Source organism: Carassius gibelio, chromosome B2, assembly GCF_023724105.1.
Source record: "Carassius gibelio isolate Cgi1373 ecotype wild population from Czech Republic chromosome B2, carGib1.2-hapl.c, whole genome shotgun sequence".
Taxonomy (NCBI): Eukaryota; Metazoa; Chordata; class Actinopteri; order Cypriniformes; family Cyprinidae; genus Carassius; species Carassius gibelio.
The window spans coordinates 25043517-25063925 of record NC_068397.1 but is presented as its reverse complement, the minus strand read 5'-3'; the positions used below and the strand labels follow the sequence as shown (position 1 = coordinate 25063925).

Genomic DNA, 20409 nt, shown 5'->3' with positions numbered 1-20409 from the left:
TGGTTTTCTTTTTGGGGAAGACTATATGTCTTCATAAATAGCTAAATAAACACCTGTGTTAACACGAGTGTATTTGTGTGCGATTTTGTTGCTGGGTGTGTGTGTGTGTTCAGGTATCATGTTCGAGGAATTTCAAGGAATTTTCAAGCACTACTTTTTTGGTTTACAAGGACTAAAATCCTACAATAAAAGCCTACAATAAGTCCTAAGTGAAAAACAGTCTATGACTATTTATATATAAACTAACAATGTGGAAATAATAATTGGTTCAATAATTGGTTCAAATAAAGTATCAAAACCAAGTTTTTACATGGTTTTATTGAACAACACTGATAAAACAGTCCTACATAATGCAATAATGCAATATCCCTACACAAAATATGAACATAACCAACTTAAATGTATTATGTATTATAACAAATACCCGCAGAGGGCGCTAACGGCCTGAGCATGTTTCACTTTACAGCGTGATTCAAGGACCTTTAAATCAATGTCATTTTAATATTTGGCCACATAAAAACTCACTCAGAGCCAGGGTTTGAACTTTTATTTTAAAGTCGCGATGTACAACAAATAGCTTACTTAGAAATATGTTGATGAATTATCCTGGGTTTATAAATGATGTACGTTACAAATCTAGTGAGATTTAATTAACAAAATAATTACTATTTTTTCATTATTGTAAGGGGTAGGTGTAGGTGTAGACATTAATAAAACACAATCTAATAATTATAAAATAAAATGTAATTGTTAGTTTCCGGTTGGAGTTGTATCCCTGTTTCCGGTTTTGTGATGACGTTTCTTTGCACACGGTGGGGTCGAGGTGCTCGTGGTGTTGTGTGCAAAATCGCAGTCTATAACGCGCTTACTTTCGAGCGTGGAGCGCGTGTGGACTCCCGGTAAGCTGTTTTGATGTATGATCCGTCCGTTACGCGTGTAAACACACAGTTATCACGGGAGAAATTCGATGTGCAGAAAGGTTACAAACTAGGCCACGTGACGCCTTTTGTTCCTCCACAACACTTCTGATGCGTCTGATAAATTTACAAGTAAAGATTTCATAGGTCTTAGAATATAAACGAAATTGACTCTGCAATCCAGTACGAAACGCCTTTAACGGAGAAAACGTAGCGTTGTCTTGTTTCAGTTAGTGTGTGTAAACAGCTGTGATTGATGGAAGTGCATTAGAACAAAACTCACCTGATTATGACACATGATACTTTTACACTTTTGTCAACACTATTCAGAAGCACGTGAATTCAGTTTATATGCCGTATTTCACGAATACGGTGTCCCAATACTTTTTTATTTACAATTTTAAAAACAAATGGCATACCTTTCTGATATGATTGTGCAGCTAGTTTTAAATGTATGTTCCATCTGTACAGTAACTAACAGTAAAACTAATGGGGTCTTATATACAAATAACTGCGTGAATTATATGTATTCATAGGTAAGTTCTTATTCGTATTTCGTAAATTCTCATGAAATATTAACGCACTTTCACAACATGTGTGTATACGTTAGTGAATTTGTTTGCATAAAGTTTGTAATTTCCATAAAACACGCCCAAACTATATCCATATGGGACTCCCGCACAACCTTTCCTACAGCACTGAAGATTAAATATCTCTATATAAAATCAAATCCTAACATGCTAATCAAGCCACTCAGAGTATGCAATTTCTGTCTATGTTTTATTAAAGTTGTCATTAATATTTAATCATACATTTTGTATACATTTGGCTAAAAGTAATTGAGGAAACATAATTTGTTTGTGTATACAGTTCGTGAATGTGACCAACTATTTTGACAATGTACTGTGTTTATACTAACTAAATGTAGTTCAAAAACTATTATTAATTCTATCGTTTTATTTTTAATAATAAAATGTTTTTTTTTTTGACAGAGGAGGCATTAAAAAATATTTTTTTCAAAGCTTTTTTTCTGTTTCAAAATTGCAATGTTGGCATTGTGATATTACAGCAGTGTTATAATAATGGTAATATCTTTGTTTCAGGATAGCAGTATGATTGGCAGGTGGACACGCCTCTTGTCAGTGATCTCACTGACATTGCTGTGGGCATGTTCAGTGGGGGCAGGTACAGACTGTCAAATGGCCATTGAGACTGATGTTCAGGTGGCAGAACAGGCACAGCAGCGCCACCTAAAGGCTTTGTTTGACAAGTATGGGCATAATGGGAGCATCTCCTTAGAAGGCCTGTACAACCTACTAAAGAGGGTGGGGCTAGACCGAATCCGAAAAGTGATGGTGCATCACCATAGCAATGAACATAATCACACACATGCACATGATCACGGGCACGCTCATGTGGACAAACTCACCACACTCTCACATCCCGCCACCAGCAAGAAGGGAGGTATTGACCATAACGTGGAGAAGAGTGACCCCATCCCTAAAGTGCTGCCCGATCCCGCCTCTGGGAAGAAAAGCCAGTCCGATGCCCATCACAATCTCTACATGAAGATGAATCAGGACTTGACCACACCGTCTTACGTCACAAAATCTCGGCGGACCAATCGTAGCGCTGACTATGATTTAACGCAGGACCACGCTTCCTTTAACTCCACCCAGGCAAATAACCACACCCACCAGACTGAGGACACACCCACCCATGCAGAAGATGACCATGATCAACATGGACTTGATCATTCGAATCTGGGGGTACACAAACAGCTATTTATTAAAATGCTTTTTTTGTGTGTGTGTATTGTGTAATATATATATATATATATATATATATATAAAACATTTTTCTCATTTTTAATTTTCTATATTGCAAAGTTTTTCTCTAAGCTTTTCCACAGACCCTTGCAAATCCCTGACACACTCCACTCACAAAAATTTTAAATGTCTCTTTCAGTGTCAAAATGCGTCCACAATCCTGCAGTCACATGGCATGACGAAGGAAAGGGGTCTCTCTGTCAAGGACTTCAGTTACCTGTGCCCTGCCCTTCTCATGCAGATTGATTCCAATTCTTGCCTCTTGCATGATGTTGACCATTCAGGTGAGCTTTTGAGGATGGAATTTACTTAAAGCTGTGTTTTTGTGACACAATCACAATACTTGATCAGCAGAATCTGTATAATGGTTTACTTTTTTCCAGATCATTCCCATCATCACAACCACCACCACCACCATCATCACAATCATCATCTACAAAATCACACCAATGGCAAAAGTCCAAGGAATTATTCAATTAGCATTGGTAAGTATGTGTTATTTAATATCCTTTGAGATCTAGTTGATTATTCATTTATATTTGTTAAGTGCCATCTATTTATGCAAATTACATTTTGAATTTAAGTTATGCCAAAGAAAATCGTAACACTATGGGAGTCCTATTGGTTTAGTTATTATACATAAATATGTATACATAAATGCACACTATGAAAATAAGTTGATAATTTATAAAAAAAAAATTGATCATCAATAAATGTACAAAATTATAATTCTATACTATTTGTCTAAATAACAAAACACTAAAAATTTATCCAATCAGTATTTAATTAAATTTAGACATGACATTTTGGGATTTGCTAAAGATTACATTAAACAGTGTTATTAAATTATTGGTGTTTTCAAGATAAAATTTGATTGAGCATTAAAATATGGCTAAGGTAATCAATGTAAAAATGATCACGTGCAATTAAATTTCCATTATCCACTGATACCACAAAAATAACAAATGTGTGGTACTACTGTGAAAAATGCAGCCACAATTTAAAAAAAAATTGTGTGTTTGTGTTACAGCATGGGTAGGAGGGTTTCTCTCCATCACTTTGATCAGTTTGCTGGCGTTAGTTGGTGTGGTTTTGATCCCACTCATGAACAGAGTTTGCTTCAACTTCCTGCTGAGCTTCCTGGTGGCCCTTGCAGTGGGAACTCTGAGTGGAGATGCTTTCCTCCACCTTATACCACATGTAAGATACAAACTTACTTTCAAATGTTTTTGTTTTGTCTGTGTTTTTATTAATATGATTGAATCATGGGAAGTCACCTGCGATTGCATACAGTACAAATACACTTAAACTACCATTCAAACATTTGGGGTCAGTAAGACTTTTGAAATATAAGTCTGATTATATAATGAGTCTGCTCATTTAATAAAAAAAAACAACAACAACAACAAAAAAACAGTAAAAGTAATATTATTACAATTAAAAACATCTGTTTCCTAATTGAAAAATGTTTCTTTTTGCTGTTGAATTTTAAAATCTAATGTATTCATGTGATGCAAAACTGAATCATTCCTCCAGTTTTAAGTGTCACATTATTTTACAAATCATGCACTTGAGAAATCACTCTTTAAAATCATTCCAGTATGCTGATTTGATACTCAACCAAACATCTCTTATTATTACCAATGCTGAAAACAGCTGTGCTGCTTAATTTTTTTTTAACTGAGATACATTTGTATGTTCTAAATGTCTTTCCTCTAACTTTTGATCCATTAATGCAAGCTTGGTGAATAAAAGTGTAAATTACATAAACAAAAAAAACAAATTTTTTTTTTTTTTTAAATTATCTGTTTTACAAAATAAAAAGTCAAAGGCATGTCTTGACCTTTGATTGGCGTCTCTCAGTCTCGGGGTCATCACCAGCACGGCCACTCTGAGCATCATCACCACGGTGAAGAGGTGGAAGAGGATTCCCTTCGGCCGGTGTGGACCGGCCTCACAGCTCTGAGCGGAGTCTACATCATGTTCCTCATCGAACACTTCCTGACCCTCGGCAAAATGTACAAGGACAAAAAACAGAAGGTCAGAAAAGCAAGTCTCCTATTTCATGATATAGTCACATAATTCACATTCTACTTTTAGCCATTTTTTAAATCATAGTATTAATTTCTAAAATGTTATAATGAAATGGATGTTTCATAGAGTTGTTCTTTAAATTTCTGTCATTTAAAATATTATTTCTATGCTTTCAGGTGCAAAAGAGTGCTGATTTCCACACAGAAGTTTTGGAATCTGAAAAACTGCCATCATTAGAAGACAATGACGTCAAGACGATTGAGGGTAACATAACTTTTGATGCTTGTTAATGTTTATGCAGTCAAAATGAAACTGCCATACATGATTCTGGTAATTCTGTAACATCAGCTGCTGAAACAAATGGTGGAAGTGCGGTTAGGGGTGTTGCAGAGGAAGAGGAGGTGATGTTGGGGGCAGAGATCTACAACGATGTTGACTGTGAAAACAAATGCCACTCCCACTTCCATGACACTGTTGGCCAATCAGATGAGCAACATCATCATCACCATGACTATCACCACATACTGCACCACCACCACTCCCAGAACCACCACCCGCACACACACACGCACCGACACATACACTCCTACTCACTCCAGCACTTCCAGGAGGCCGGCGTGGCCACGCTCGCCTGGATGGTCATCATGGGAGACGGGCTTCACAACTTCAGTGACGGACTTGCCATAGGTATGTTTTACACACACATAAAACAAATGAAACAACAAAAAAAAAGTTTATGCAAACAGTCTCTAATATACAGGACTGGAATAAACTTATTAGGGCCCTTTTGAACTGCCTTTTATATATGAATAATGAATATACAATAACAGTAAATATTATAAAAATAGAATGTAATAAGTTTTATTTTAATATTTTAAATATATTTTGAAATGTATATAAATAAAAATATAAATTCTTAATTTGTATTAAGAATTTGTATTATGCATAAACATGCATGTGTATATATACTGTACGTATCTTCAAATTGATGTGTAATTTTCACATTGAAAAAGATTATTGAAAAAAAAAAATGCTTACCAAGACAGACTCTGCTTTGGAACAGCATTTACAGATTATGTGTGATTTTGTATTTCAGGGGCGGCGTTCACTGAAGGTTTGTCCAGTGGTCTTAGTACCTCAGTCGCTGTGTTCTGCCATGAGCTTCCACATGAGCTTGGTAAGACATGGATACATTTCTAAACACAAACAAAACTGTCCCCATGATGAGAAACAGTGTATGGAATTAGCAAAGGAATCAGAATTCAGGTTGTTGTCCATCAAATTGCTGTGAAATGTTTCTTGTTCTCACTCATCTGCGTTATCCTCGTCTTTTACACAGGTGATTTTGCAGTCTTGCTGAAGGCAGGCATGTCAGTACGACAGGCCATCTTGTACAATCTGCTTTCAGCCCTGATGGGATATTTGGGCATGATCACAGGCATTCTGATCGGTCATTATGCCGAAAATGTTGCGACATGGATCTTTGCTCTCACGGCTGGGTTGTTCATGTACGTCGCTCTTGTGGACATGGTGAGTAGCACAGAAATAGAGAAATGCTGTGATTGAGGAGGGCTCAACTATTAATATTAAATAAAAACTAAAATCAAACTGAATTAAGTTTATGTTGATGTTCAAATTTACTGTCTAAAAATAAAAACACACAAAATTAGCCAATTACAAACTACCTTTTCAAAATATTAATAAACACTGTAGTATTATATAAATAATTGCAAAACAACACTTTTCCTCTTTATTTTCAACATGTATAGTATCTAATTATGTATGATGTAAATGTGAATAAAAAATGTATTTGTAACATACACATGATCATTCATGTTTATCTACTTGAAATCGTGATCTCTAAAATGTACCCTTTTTTGTATTTTGTAGGTACCGGAGATGTTACACAATGATGCGAGTGAAGCAGGCTTCAGCCACTATGGCTTCTTTCTCCTGCAGAATGCTGGGATTCTCCTGGGCTTCGGCATCATGCTTATCATTGCTGTTTTTGAGCATAAGATACAACTTGACATTGGCTTCTGACCTGAGGACAATGCAGTAACAAGTTTTTCCATCACTACTAAAAACATCACTCCACAATAACGTCTACTAACGTTGTTCATCGACCATGAATTTTGCTTACCTGGTGTCCACCTGTTGAAAATATCTGATTTAATCTCTGAAAAGGTGGCAGCAGCCTAATATGCACAAATAATTGTCTTAATCTTAATTGTGGTTTGTGAGAGTAAACGTATTTATTTTAAAGTGCAGTTACAATTTTTAGTGTAAAAAAAAAGAAAGAAACTTGAGTCACATTGAGATCGTGGAGGTCTTTTATTTTTATTACAGTGTTGTACGGTCGCAATTGAAGCATGTTACATTTGTTCATTTTGCACATACTGTCTCTCCAACATTCCAGTAAAGTATTATTGAGTGTCCCATGATGCCTTTGTCTGATTTCTTTGTCCAAACTGTATTTGAACTTGCCAACAAGTGTATCAGCAGATCCTGTATACTGTTAATAGTATTGAAGTAAATGGATATTCTTGGTAAGATATGCTAAAGATTGTGCTTTACAATGTTATTAAATGGTTATGTTTTTTAAGATGAAATTTCATAACACGTTATATCACAGCAAAGCTTGTTTATATCTAAATGAGTATGCATAAAATTTACAATATCGACTGATAAAATATAGAATACTGACCAGTAGTGATATAAAAAAACTAATATCAACCAATAAATGAGTAATAATTTGTGTACAATACTATGCAAAGGTTTAGGGTCAGTAAGTTTTTTTTTTTTTTTTTTTTTATTAAATACTTTTACTAAGCAAGCATAACTGCTGCCTAAAATTCAGCTTTACCACTACAGAAATAAATTACTTGTTAAAATAGAAACTTAATTAAAACAAATTTAAATTAGCCTCGATGAGCCTAGAGACTTCAAAAATACCTAAAAATCTTACTGATCCCAAATTTTTAAACAGCAATTTGTTTATTCAATCAATTTTTTTTGACACTGAATAACCCTGATCTAATTCTAAGAGTTAAAAAAAATTAACAAAACGGCAGAAACATTCACCTTTCAATATTCAAAGCTGGACTCAAGAAATGATTAGTGTACTCTAGATGATGAGCTGCAGACTGCAGTGCATTTAATCCTGTGACTGGCATGTACAGCCTTTGCCACTTTATGAGTTTGTAATTATTTACACAGAGTGATAGCATAAAATTGATTTATGAGAGGTAAGATGTTTGAAAAGCTGTCCTTATGTCACAGTAACATTTACATAGAAAGCGGTTCACTGTAATGAATCAACCATGATCCCAACTGCAGTGTACAGTATACTGTATGTTTAGCTCATACAAATATGAGATTTTTCCATGGCAGTGTTATTTTTATTGATGATTTTTTTATATATATATTTGCATACACCCTGTGAAAAAAATGAGAGGAAAATACCTAAGAACTGAACAGACAACAGTCTCTCTCTATTCATTTAGTTCATTCCTCCCTCTTCATATTTTCCCCTGGTTTCCTGGTTCTGTATCTGAAAGTGATTTGATTAGCAGGTGGCATGATGCCCAGACCAGCACGGCTGTTATCTAGCATCACCTCCTGTTGGTTCTCCAGCAACTGCATTTCACACATGAGTAAAGCCACACACACAAACTGCTTCAGCTCATTCATCGCAAAAAAACGCCCTGGACACTGTGTGGCTCCAGAGCCGAAAGGCATGCGATAGTACCGAACCTTCTGGCCACATTTATAAAAATCTGTTTTTTCCTTCCCATCCTCCACAAAACGGTCAAATTGGAAGCGCTACAAGAAACCACACACAAAAGACATTTCAATAAATATGTTTTCTAACAATAAACAGGTATGTTTAAAATGAAGTCTGCTAGATGGATCTAGAGCAGTGATTCTCAACTTTTTGACTTCAAGTCCCACATCGTCCGTTACAGTATTCAAAGGTTGTGACTTCTAGTTGTTAAGGATTTATTTGTAAGAGTAATACATTTTAATTTATTCCTGTGATGGTAAAGCTGAATTTTTAGCAGTCATTACTCCGGTCTTCTGTGTCACATGATCCTTCAGAAATCATTACAATATGCAGATTTAGTGCTCAGTTATTATTGCTACTCAATTATTAATAATAATTCTTAATACCATCAATGATGAAAACGGTTAATATTTTTGTGGAAATCCTCATAATTTTTTTTCAGCTCTCCTTTATGAATAAAACAATTAAAAAAAACAGCATTTATTCAAAATAGAAACTTGTAGAACCATTCTTTTCAAGTCATTATTTTTGATCAATTTAGTAATAAGTATTATTAATTTCTTCTTGGAAATCTTTTGAATGGTAATGTATTGCAGTTTCCACAATAATATGAAGCAGCAAAAATTGCCTTCAGCATTGATGATAATTAATCAGGATTGAAGTAAGAGGCGCTCTGGTTGAGAATCACTGATCTAAGCAGCTGCAGAAGCATGTTACCTGAGGCTGATCGTATATTTCAGGGTCGAGGTGTGTGGTTTGTGGGTACAGAGCAACAATGTCATCTTTTCGTAGGTTGACTGTATGCTGGGCATCCAGACGCAAACAGAAATCTTCCTGAACCACACGGATGTTCATTGATACAGAGGAGAGACGTAAACTCTCGTTTATTGCACTCTCTGTAGAGAGAAATAGACAGTCTGAATCATTGAACACTGGCACAGTAATTACAAATCGATAGCACTGCATAGACAATAATTGATTTGTTTGTTGGGTTACTATGAAAGAGTGTGTGTGTGGTACCAAGGTAAACCATCTGTTCTAGCTGCTGTCGTGTAATTGTGATGTCTTCTTCAAAGACCAACTGCATGATCTTCTCTCCAACCACATTGAGTATCTCTGCTCTCACTGCTTCAAGGGCTTCCGGACAGGAGATGAGGTGGTAAAGACACCAGAAGGCTGCTGGGATAGTGTTTCCCACTGATGCCCACAGCATGGCAAAATGATGTGCTGTGGAGAGAGACAAAAAGAAGCTAAGTGTATGCGTGTGTAAACCATTGGGCACTGGTCCAAACCAATGCAGCACAGTCATGATGAGTTTGCATTATGTGTAATACTATATTTGTTCAAGCACATCCTGCTTCAGACAGAAACTGACAGCAAAAAGACCCTTTAATAAAAGTCAACTTACAAGCCAGAAATCAGCAGTCAACTCTGTAACACCTCAGGGCAGGAATTTAATGTGGGCAACAGGCATTTACAAGTCTTTTATACTTGAATGGGGAAACACTGAAATCTCCAAAGCTGTTTGTCAAGATTATGATTAATTAAAACGAGTCAAATCAGCAATGTCTGACAATAAATACTGCCCTGGCAACTTCATGAAATAAAATACATTTTTATTTGAAGGATCAATTTCTTTTTTTTTTTACTAAAACTGAAACTAAAGTATGTGTGTGTGGGACAAAGATGCACTATGGGTGTCCCGAGATTGTATCCCACCTCATGGACCTTTCCCCCCCATCTCTCTCTCCCAATCAGTTCCTCTAGTCATACATCATAAATCAGGTCATAAAAATAGAATGTATAATGCGTATAATCTTACTATTACTACTAATAAAATTTGCATTCAAAATAAAACATTTAATAATAATTAATACTTTTTATCAAATAAATTAATTAGTGATGTTTTTGATCACTAAAAGTTAATGAAACAATAATTTAATGAAACAAGTGTTAACTAAAATAGAAACCAAAAAAATTACTGGAAAACAGAATTTTGTAAAAAAAAAAAAAAACAACATTTCATAAGACCTTAAAAATTTAATTTTTGTTCAACTTTTAATAAATTGATGATAAATTGAGGAAGCTTCGTGCTTTAAGGCATGCATTTTTATTAATAAAATTTTATTTAACCATTAAAGCAGAGTCTACAAAAATGACAATGACAAAAAAGGTACAATTTATTTCATAGTGCTCTAATTATTGTCAATCTTAAGCAGAAAACAGACAGCGCAACTAGTAGTCAGATTCCTGGACCAATTATTCTTATGATCTGATTAATTTTATTGAATCTAAACCATACAGACTACAACTAACTGTGAGACTTAAGACGGTGTATAGTTTTGCGAGAATTATGGTACATTTACTTAATATTTAATAATCTCTTTTGGTGTACAAAATCTGAAGACCAGGGTTCTTCATGTTATGTTGGGAAAATTATTATACTTTTTTTTTATGGACATTTACCATCAGCTACAGGCCTCACAGTCACATGTGGGCCCCGCAAAAAGGATTTTAGATTCTCTGTATGAGGGTGTATGTTTGTGTGCATGCATGTGGAAGTCACCTGCTTTATCTCTGTCCTGAAGCGCGTCATACTCCTGGAACAGAGCCTTTCGGGTCTGTATGAACTCACATGGAGCCCTCCATTCTGCCATTCTTTGAGGATAGAAAAATCTTGTCAGCTTCTCACGAATTTCTTTGGTTTTTCCCAGCAAGGTGATGGGAACACGGGCCATTAGTAAAGGGAAAATGGCATCGAACTTCTCAAAGTCCTCTCGCAGCTGATCCAGACGCAGATCTGATGAATGTCCATATAGCGTGTTAAATGTGGTCTGAAACATTACGCATTTACAGAACTCGTATAGTTCCGCCTCTTGCCAATCGCCATCAGACCCAGATTCTTCACTGAGCAGAAAACGGCGTCGCATGACCTGCTGTAAGTTTCCCATCATGCTGAAAGTGAGCGGATCGAGGGCAGGCCCCTGCAGCAGAGTGTAACTCCGCTGGAGGCTGTCACTCATTCCAGGGAAGAGGCCACTCCGGACCGGTGGGTAACCAAACGTCCTGGATGCTGCGCTGTCTGAAAACGTGTGGAAATCCAGCTGTTTCCCATGCTTGATCACAGAGGGGTACTGGAGGGGGTTCATTATGAATGTTATGTACCTTCCTAAAGAAACATACAAAAATAAATAGATGCATGTCATGACATAATGCATAATGTCCAGCAGCTACTTCAGATCAGGTTTATTATTTTCAGGTAATTTTTTTGTTGAATATTTTTTGCATGGCTTCAGTGTTGTTTGCCAACATCACTATTATTCATACTCATAACTAACCCGAAGGATTCCACAACTTGTTACTTGTCCTTGGTGTTACAGACATACAATTATCAAGAAGATAAATAGAAACACATAAACAAAACAAATAATAATATAAAATAAAACTCCAAGGAGGAACCAATGTAGGTACTGTACAATAATATCATAAACCTGCTGAGTCAGAGTGGACTCTTTTGATTTGTTTAGTAAACCACCTAGAAACTACCCAGAAAAGAGTACAAAATAATAATAATACAAAACACCTTAAATTATTAAAAAATGACATGGGATATTTTTACTTGTAAAAACTGCTCTGTCATCAGGATTTTACTTTTATAAAGACTGTAACCTTAAATCTTGAGGTTGAAAAAATCTCCATGCGTGTTATTTCACAACCACTTTCAGAACCATATATTTTGAATCACCATAACTATGTCAGCATGTATTGCATAACAGTGTGTCTGAGAGGAAGAGCAAAAGGAAACCAGTGAGCACAAATCTAGGCCAAAAGTGACAAAAATTTAAATTTTGTTAGAAGTCAGAAGACGTTCTCGTTTAAAAAAATGATTTGTGTATAAATAATGCTAAGTAAACGTGTGTGTTTTTGTCGGATGTACCTGCTATAAGTACAGTAAAAACATCTCCATGCTCCTGCTGCAGTTGCGTAAGAAACTGCTGAGAGTTATTTCTGAATTCTAAAGCTTTTCCCAAGAATGGAATCCAGCCTTTAATCAGCGGGGGCTCGCGGTCCTTCCTGCAGCATGCAAACACAATGTAACAGTCATGTTTTTTTAACATGCTTGTTTAAACAGTGTCTGAGAGACCTTGCCATATGTCTTTATAAAATACTCTCAAAGACAAACACACAAACTCAAACAAACCCCAACCACGTAGTTCACCATCTTTCTTATTAATAATGTTCTCTGTGGTAAAGCAATGATATAATTGTGCTAGACAAAATGCTTCATTGTTTTTTTTTTTTGTTTTTTGTTTTTTAGCTGCAAGCTTAATGTCATATCTCAAAGCCAGCACTAAGTTAGTGAGAATACTGTTTAATGATTTACTGCTGGTGTATTGCTCCCATGTCCTACTTTTCGAGGTTGGCCAGTATGGCGTTACCCTTTGGGAATTAGTTCTCCAAACATCCTTTTGAGACTGCTACTCCCTAACTGAACAAGAAAACACACAGCTGCTATAATAGGGGGGATAAATATCTTGACTAAACATCTCTGCACAGAAACTATGCATAAATTAAATACAGATGTTAATTTGAATGGTTTTTTTTTACCACTTGTGTGGTAATAGACTACATGAATCGTGCTTCAGTTATGTTGTAATGCACATCCTGTTTCATCATCCAAACAAGCGGTTTTGCATCAGTAGAATCTTTTATTCAAAATAATGCCTCATTCATGAATGAATCGATCTTTCAGTCAAATCTTTTCAATGAATCATTTAAAGCCGTTCACAATACATGTACCAGTGGCCTCTAGTACGAATACTTCAGATATACGATGCTTTCGGGAAACGCAGCTCTAAACGATTTGTTAAGTATTATATTATACAATATAATATATAATAAAAAATATATATATTTAAAGTGACTTAATGATTCATAAACCAAATCATGGCTGCAACAAAAGGTACTGGAACCAATGAAATTATAAACATCTTAATAAGTAACATTTAATAAAAAATTAGGCCTATAGCTCTAAATAAGCCTTTGTTAATTAGAGAACAATGCGATGACGTAATCGAGTCACTGAATCGGCTCACACTTCGAAAGGAAAGATTCTCGTTACGTGGGACTACCCCCATTGAAAGCCTTCTATTTGAAAGGTTCGATTTCAAACAGAGTAAACAAGCTCCCCGTTTTGCTGTAAATTATTCATATAGTCTTAACAGACACTTCATAGCCAACGCGGCTTAAAATGTACTTTAAGTGATGAATGACGATTATAACATTAAGTTTAATCTATTTGGACATTCACACTAATCATGAATCGGTTTATGCATCATGTTTCTTCAAATATTTGAACAAAACGCGTCTGTCTATTGATAAATACACGCTCCACATTGACACAAAAGCTCAATTAAACATTCTTTTAAACAACGTATTCATCCGTATTAAAGGGGGGGGGGGCATCTACATGACAACATTCCCAACATGCAGCAAAATATCAGAAAACTCACCTTCTGCGTCCGCAGAAAGCGCAGAGCAGCAGCAGCAAAGAGATAAAGCCCAGAAATATCGTCAATGAACACTCCAACATGATCAAAGAGCCTAAAAAACTTAGAAGACTGGTCCGGAGGGAAACAGGCTTTACGAATCACTCCACACGATTCGTCCAGGTTTTGCGACTGTTGCTTTAAAAGTGAAAGTGCTTGTCATCACCGCACAAATGAAACATCATGCTCCATCAGGACAAGAAATGAGGAGATAATACGTGAGCAACGTGTTTCCAAGATTTCAGAAAGTCACGCCCAGTGTAGTTAACTCAATAAAAGTTAAATATTGCTCAACAACTACTCTTTTTTTTATTACCAACCAACTTGGGCTACAGCCACGATTGTTGTTATTCCCCGATATACGCAGCAGCATTTAAAATATGAATAACAATAAATAACTATTTTAGGATATATAATTTTTATTTTGAGGACACACATCAAATAGACAGACAGAAAAAAGATTGATAGAGTGATTGAAATATTTAAACTTGTCTACCTATTAATGAAATATAAACTGTATAAGAGGTTATTGTTTCATATATATTTCCTAATTATTTAAAAAATACTTTATATAATTAAAAAGAAAATGTTTTAAGTATGCTGAGGCCCTCTAGTGGAACTGCTGGTTAAATGCGTTCAACTAAATTATGTGTTTGCAGAATAGGGGGCCAACTGAAAGGAAAAATAATACTATTGCACATGCAATTAATTATATCATTATTTATATAATTGTACAGTGAGTTTACAATCCTAAGATTGGATCCTGTACCTGATTAGACTCTCCAGAACAGCCTAAAAAACACAGTTATGATTTTTTTTATGGACACCATTGAGTCTGAGTCTCACAGGGACAAACACTTTGAAACAACTTTGTGCATTGCTCACATAAAGCCACACCCTGTCAGTCTTTCAAACCTTAAATTACAAACACTAAAGCACTTTCCCCACAGAATGTGAGAGGACACACAAAGGCAAGTTTGTACTGTATTTGTCTGTATGTGTTTGGGGGTCGTTGCAAATTACCAATTCACTTCAGATGCAGTTCTGGGAGTGCCTGATTGAAAATCGAAGTATTCTCTTTATACAATATAAATATTTTCCTCATTTTCTTTCAACTGTCTCTTTCTTCTTTAAGTCCGTGACTCAGTGTGCATGTGAGAGTGTATGAATGCCAGCAGCGAGTAGGCCTACTGCTCCACACATAAAGGGCTCTCTGTTTGTCTTTTCTGTGGTTCTTTTTTCAATGCTTCCAGTAAAGAGACACCAAAAAGGCTTTCACTATCCACAACACTGCTGAACTATTGAACTGCTGAATATTGTTGTTGCTAATCATTTAATGGAGAACACAAATTTGAAAACGGACTTGGTCTAATGAGAGTGTTAGAGAAATCAATGGCAATGTCAATGGCTCAATTATCCACTGCTAAACATTAAAGAATTGTACAGATATTATAAATAATGATCTCCACAGCTTTATAAAAATTTTAATTTGACATCTTGAAACCATACACTTTAAATACATACATACATACACTGTATATATATTTAAATATATATATATATATATATATATATATATATATATATATATATATATATATATATATATATATATATATATATATATAAAACCTCCTGAGACCCAGCCCATTGACTTATGTCCACTGTAGTGGACATTTGAGTTTCATCCCTCTCCTTGGAATCTTTTGTGCAAGTCTCTTAATTCCTGCTGTACTGTACAGAGGACATCCTGGGCTTTTCAGGGATATGTTATTTGATTGGCTGGGAGGCCGGGAACCCCCTCAATCTTTCAATCCAAAATGGACGGCATAGGAACAAGCACATTTTATGGAAAGATAAAAGGTGAGTAAAATATTGTTTGTCTATGGTTTTGTTACTATGATAATCATATATTTTCTTGTTCATTAAGGTGTTGGGAATCATATATTTAGTTCTGATAGCAAATACATTATGTATCTTTTGAAAAATTTGCCATTTTATGAATGTCAATTATAGTGGACATCAGGACTATCTTCATGTAAATAATGACTCCACATTGTAATAGAAAAAAGAACTGAAGCAGAAAGAATTCTTGACAAAATAGTTGAGGGAGATTCAGATTTAGAGTTGTCAGATGACGAGAGAGATGAGGATGAGTTCCAGCCAGTGAGAGAAGACAGTGATGAAGAAGAGGAAGATGATGCAGAAGGCTCAGGTGAAGGGACAGATGCAGACACAGACACAGATACAGACAGGGATGAGCAGGAAAATCGACGCCCTCTGTGGGCTAGGAGTAATATGTATGTTTTATGCAGTTCCACAATTTTAAATTCAGCTGCACTGAGTATTTAAACTGTTATTATTTATTATTTATCATTTATTATTCTTTTTTTCCTTCATATCAGATTTGCACCTGTGTTATTTGGGCTTCCTGTGTGTCAAGATCAACCTACAACACGTGCAGACTGGAGTCCAATGGAATATTTTTTGAAAACCAAGCATGCAGAAAGATGCTCTAATAAGGGCTACAAGAGTAAGACGTACATGAGATGTACTAAATGCAAGATTTTCCCATGCTTTACCAAAAAGAGAAATTGCTTCCAAGACTATCACCACAGAACATACTAAGAACAAAATGAAAAGTGAAGGAAAAACTAGATTGGATTCAGTTTGACAGAAGGAAAAAAAATCCCCCAAAAATCAGTTTCACATTAGTTCTGTGTTCATTGTTCAAATAACACTAAAAGGATTCAAGGGGACCAATAAAAGGATACGGACATAACAAAGTGTTAAGCTTTAATAGTAAACATATACTCGCAAAATGTAAGGAAAAGGATTCAAGAATGATAAATGTGTATATTGTATAATCAAAATGTCTGTATTCTTGGATAATAGTCAATTTACAGCCCAAAATGTATGTATTCTTAGTTAAAAAAAACTTTATAATCTGGTCAAATTTGTATCTACCAAACGTGTTTGTTTTCATACTCAAATTATCCTATTGTCTACTACAGTGGACATGCTGTAAAACAAAAATAAAAAATAAAAATAAAAATGTCTAAATTGTAGGATGTTTTTTTACAGGTCTAAATGTCTAAATTGTAGGATGTTTTTTAACAGGTATGGAATCACAAAAAAATATGATTAGGAAAAAAAATATTTTCCTTGGTTCTCAGGAGGATATATATGATAGGTAAAAATTGATAGCCTGAATGCACTGTAAATTGCTTTGGATAAAAGCGTCTGCTAAGTGCATACGTTTAATATATACAGTGGGGATCGAAAGTTTGGGCACCCCTTGCAGAATCTGTGAAAATATGAGTAATTTTCAAAAAATAAGAGAGATCATACTAAATGCATGTTATTTTTTATTTAGTACTGTCCTGAGTAAGATATTGTACATAAAAGATAGTAACATTTAGTCCACAAGACAAAAAAAAAAAGCTGAAATTATTAAAATAACCCCACTCAAAAGTTTGGGAACCCTTGGTTCTTAGTACTGTGTTCTGTTACCTGATGATCCTCGACTGTCTTTCTGTTTTGTGATGGTTGTGCATGAGTCCCTTGTTTGTTCTGAACAGTTAAACTGAGCAGCGTTCTTCAGAAAAATCTTTAAGGTCCTGCAGTTTCTTCAGTTTTCCAGCATCTTTGCATATTTGAACCCTTTCCAGCAGTGACTTTATGATTTTGAGATACATCTTTTCAGACTGAGGACATTTGAGGGACCCAAACACAACTATTTAAAAAGATTCAAACATTCACTGATGCTCCAGAAGGAAACAAGATGCAATAAGAGCTGGGGGGGTGAAAACTTTTAGAATTTGAAGATCAAGGTAAATTGTACTTAATTTGTGTACCGGGAAACATACAAGTATCTTCTGTTGCTTACGAAGGGCAGAACTAAATGGAAAAAAAAAAATATTTCAACAAAAATTATATTTCTTCATCTTCATGTTCAAAAGTTTTCACCCCCCAGCTCTGAATGCATCTTGTTTCCTTCTGGAGCATCAGTGAATGTTTGAATCTTTTTAAATAGTTTTGTTGGAGTCCCTCAAATGTCCTCAGTGTGAAAAGACGTATCTCAAAATCATACAGTCACTGCTGGAAAGGGTTCAAATAAGCAAAGATGCTGGAAAACTGAAGAATCTGCAGGACATTAAAGATTTTTCTGAAGAACGCTGCTCAGTTTAACTGTTCAGAACAAACAAGGGACTCATGCACAACCAGCACAAAACAGAAAGACAGTCGTGGATCATCAGGTAACAGAACACAGTAGCTACTAAGAACCAAGGGTTCCCAAACTTTTGAGTGGGGTTATTTTAATAATTTCAGCATTTATTTTGTCTTGTGGACTAAATGTTAATATCTTTTATGTACAATATCTTACTCAGGACAGTACTAAATAAAATATAACATGCATTTAGAATGATCTCTCTTATTTTTTGAAAATTACTCGCATTTTCACAGAACCTGCAAAGGGTGCCCAAACTTTCGATCCCCACTGTGTATGTATATATATATATATATATATATATACAGTACAGACCAAAAGTTTGGACACACCTTCTCATTCAAAGAGTTTTCTTTATTTTCATGACTATGAAAATTGTAGATTCACACTGAAGGCATCAAAACTATGAATTAACACATGTGGAATTATATATTGAATTATATACATAACAAAAAAGTGTGAAACAACTGAAAATATGTCATATTTTAGGTTCTTCCAAGTAGCCACCTTTTGCTTTGATTACTGCTTTGCACACTCTTGGCATTCTCTTGATGAGCGTCACCTGAAATGGTCTTCCAACAGTCTTGAAGGAGTTCCCCGAGAGATGCTTAGCACTTGGCCCTTTTGCCTTCTGTCTGCGGACCATCTCGATTGGGTTCAGGTCCGGTGACTGTGGAGGCCAGGTCCAGAGATGTATAAAGTACTAGAGACCCATACTTGCGTAAAAGTACAAGTGCTCTATCAAAAAAGTGACTTGAGTAGAAGTTGAAGTGCTCTTTAAGCACCACACTTAAGTAGAAGTACTAAAGTATTCAACATTTTTTGTACTTAAGTATTGCAAGTAGTCTATTTTAAAATTTACTACTCAAGTACTGAAAGTAAAAGTAGAAGTATTGTGTTATGTAGCTATTATAGAAAGTAGTCAAAAGTTTGAACATATTTTTTTTACGATTTCAAATGATTAACCTAAAGGACAATCACAATTCCTTTGACGAACTTCTTGTAAACAAAAAATGGTTACAAGGGTTAGTTAGCCCAATTTGCAAAATGATGTCATTAATAACTTACCCTCATGTTGTTTCAAACCTGTAAGACATCAGAGGGTCATTTAGAATTTTTTGAAGCATCGAAAATGCATTTTGGTCCAAAAATAGCAAAAACTACGACTTTATTCAGCATTGTATTCTCTTCCGTGTATGTTGTAAGACAGTTAAAAACAAAGCAGTTTGTGATATCTGGTTCGCGAACGAATCATTAGATGTAACCGGATCTTTTTGAAACAGTCCACCAAATCAAACTGAATCGTTTTAAACAGTTCGCGTCTCCAATACGCATTAATCCACAGATGAATTAAGCTGTAAACTTGTTTAATGTGTCTGACACTCCCTCTGAGTTAAAACAAACCAATATCCCGGAGTAATTCATTGACTCAAACAGTACACTGACTGAACTGCTGTGAAGAGAGAACTGAAGATGAACACCGAGCCGAGCCAGATAATGACTCGTTCACGAGTCAAGAACCGTTTCTGTCAGACGCGTCCGATTCGTGAAGCGAGGAGCTGATGATACTGCCATAGAACCGACACACAGAGCGTCTGAACCGAACTGATTCTTTTGGTGATTGATTCTGAACTGATTTTGTGTTAATGTTATGAGCCCAGGTGCAGTCAACGCCAATGACGCCATTGCATCGAGCGCAAAAGAATCGGTTAACTGTTTTCTTCAACTGGTTTATTGAATCGAACTGTCAGAAAGAACTAACGTTACTGGTCATCCGAGAACCGATGCAACCGGTTCTTGACTCGTGAACGAGTCATTATCTGGCTCGGCTCGGTGTTTATTTCTCTCTTCACAGCAGTTCAGTCAGCACGCGCAGTCTTCTTAATCGCTTGTTTCGCTCAATGATGTGGCAGCTTCATCAAACCTGCCATCTACAGTTCTGGCAGTGGTTTGTAATGGAATGGTTCGTAACATTATTATAATTGTAACGAGTAACGATGCAGCACATAAAAAAAATATCGGAGTAAAAGTATTAAACTCAGCGAAAATATGTACCGAAGTA

The 20409-nt window shown here is 35.5% G+C and overlaps 2 protein-coding genes and 1 long non-coding RNA gene across 5 annotated transcripts; 2 read left to right on the top strand and 1 right to left on the bottom strand.

Moving 5' to 3' along the window:
* Positions 1–759: 759 nt before the first annotated feature.
* Positions 760–7219, top strand: LOC127950503 (zinc transporter ZIP6). Of its 2 annotated transcripts, none has more exons than XM_052547617.1 (11): positions 760–899; positions 2021–2686; positions 2886–3030; positions 3130–3231; positions 3777–3946; positions 4610–4786; positions 4957–5044; positions 5129–5467; positions 5877–5957; positions 6120–6310; positions 6671–7219. In XM_052547617.1, exons 2-11 carry the CDS (start codon positions 2030–2032, stop codon positions 6821–6823), a joined length of 2103 nt encoding a protein of 700 aa, XP_052403577.1. In that variant the 5' UTR covers positions 760–899; positions 2021–2029; the 3' UTR covers positions 6824–7219. The 2 variants fall into 2 exon arrangements, with proteins under 2 accessions (XP_052403577.1, XP_052403576.1); XM_052547616.1 differs by having other exon boundaries at positions 769–899; positions 2026–2686.
* LOC127950509 (cytochrome P450 7B1) lies at positions 7096–14378 on the bottom strand. 2 transcript variants are annotated; one of them, XM_052547626.1, is made up of 6 exons: positions 14081–14378; positions 12505–12641; positions 11134–11736; positions 9588–9794; positions 9285–9463; positions 7096–8605 (listed from the first exon to the last, which is right to left on the bottom strand). In XM_052547626.1, exons 1-6 carry the CDS (start codon positions 14158–14160, stop codon positions 8288–8290), a joined length of 1524 nt encoding a protein of 507 aa, XP_052403586.1. In that variant the 5' UTR covers positions 14161–14378; the 3' UTR covers positions 7096–8287. The 2 variants fall into 2 exon arrangements, with proteins under 2 accessions (XP_052403586.1, XP_052403587.1); XM_052547627.1 differs by lacking the exon at positions 12505–12641 and having other exon boundaries at positions 14081–14322.
* Positions 14379–15757: 1379 nt separating this feature from the next.
* LOC127950520 (uncharacterized) lies at positions 15758–17179 on the top strand. The gene is made up of 2 exons (XR_008152479.1): positions 15758–15979; positions 16522–17179. It is a non-coding gene; the product is annotated as an uncharacterized LOC127950520 (long non-coding RNA).
* The last annotated feature ends 3230 nt before the right edge of the window (positions 17180–20409 follow it).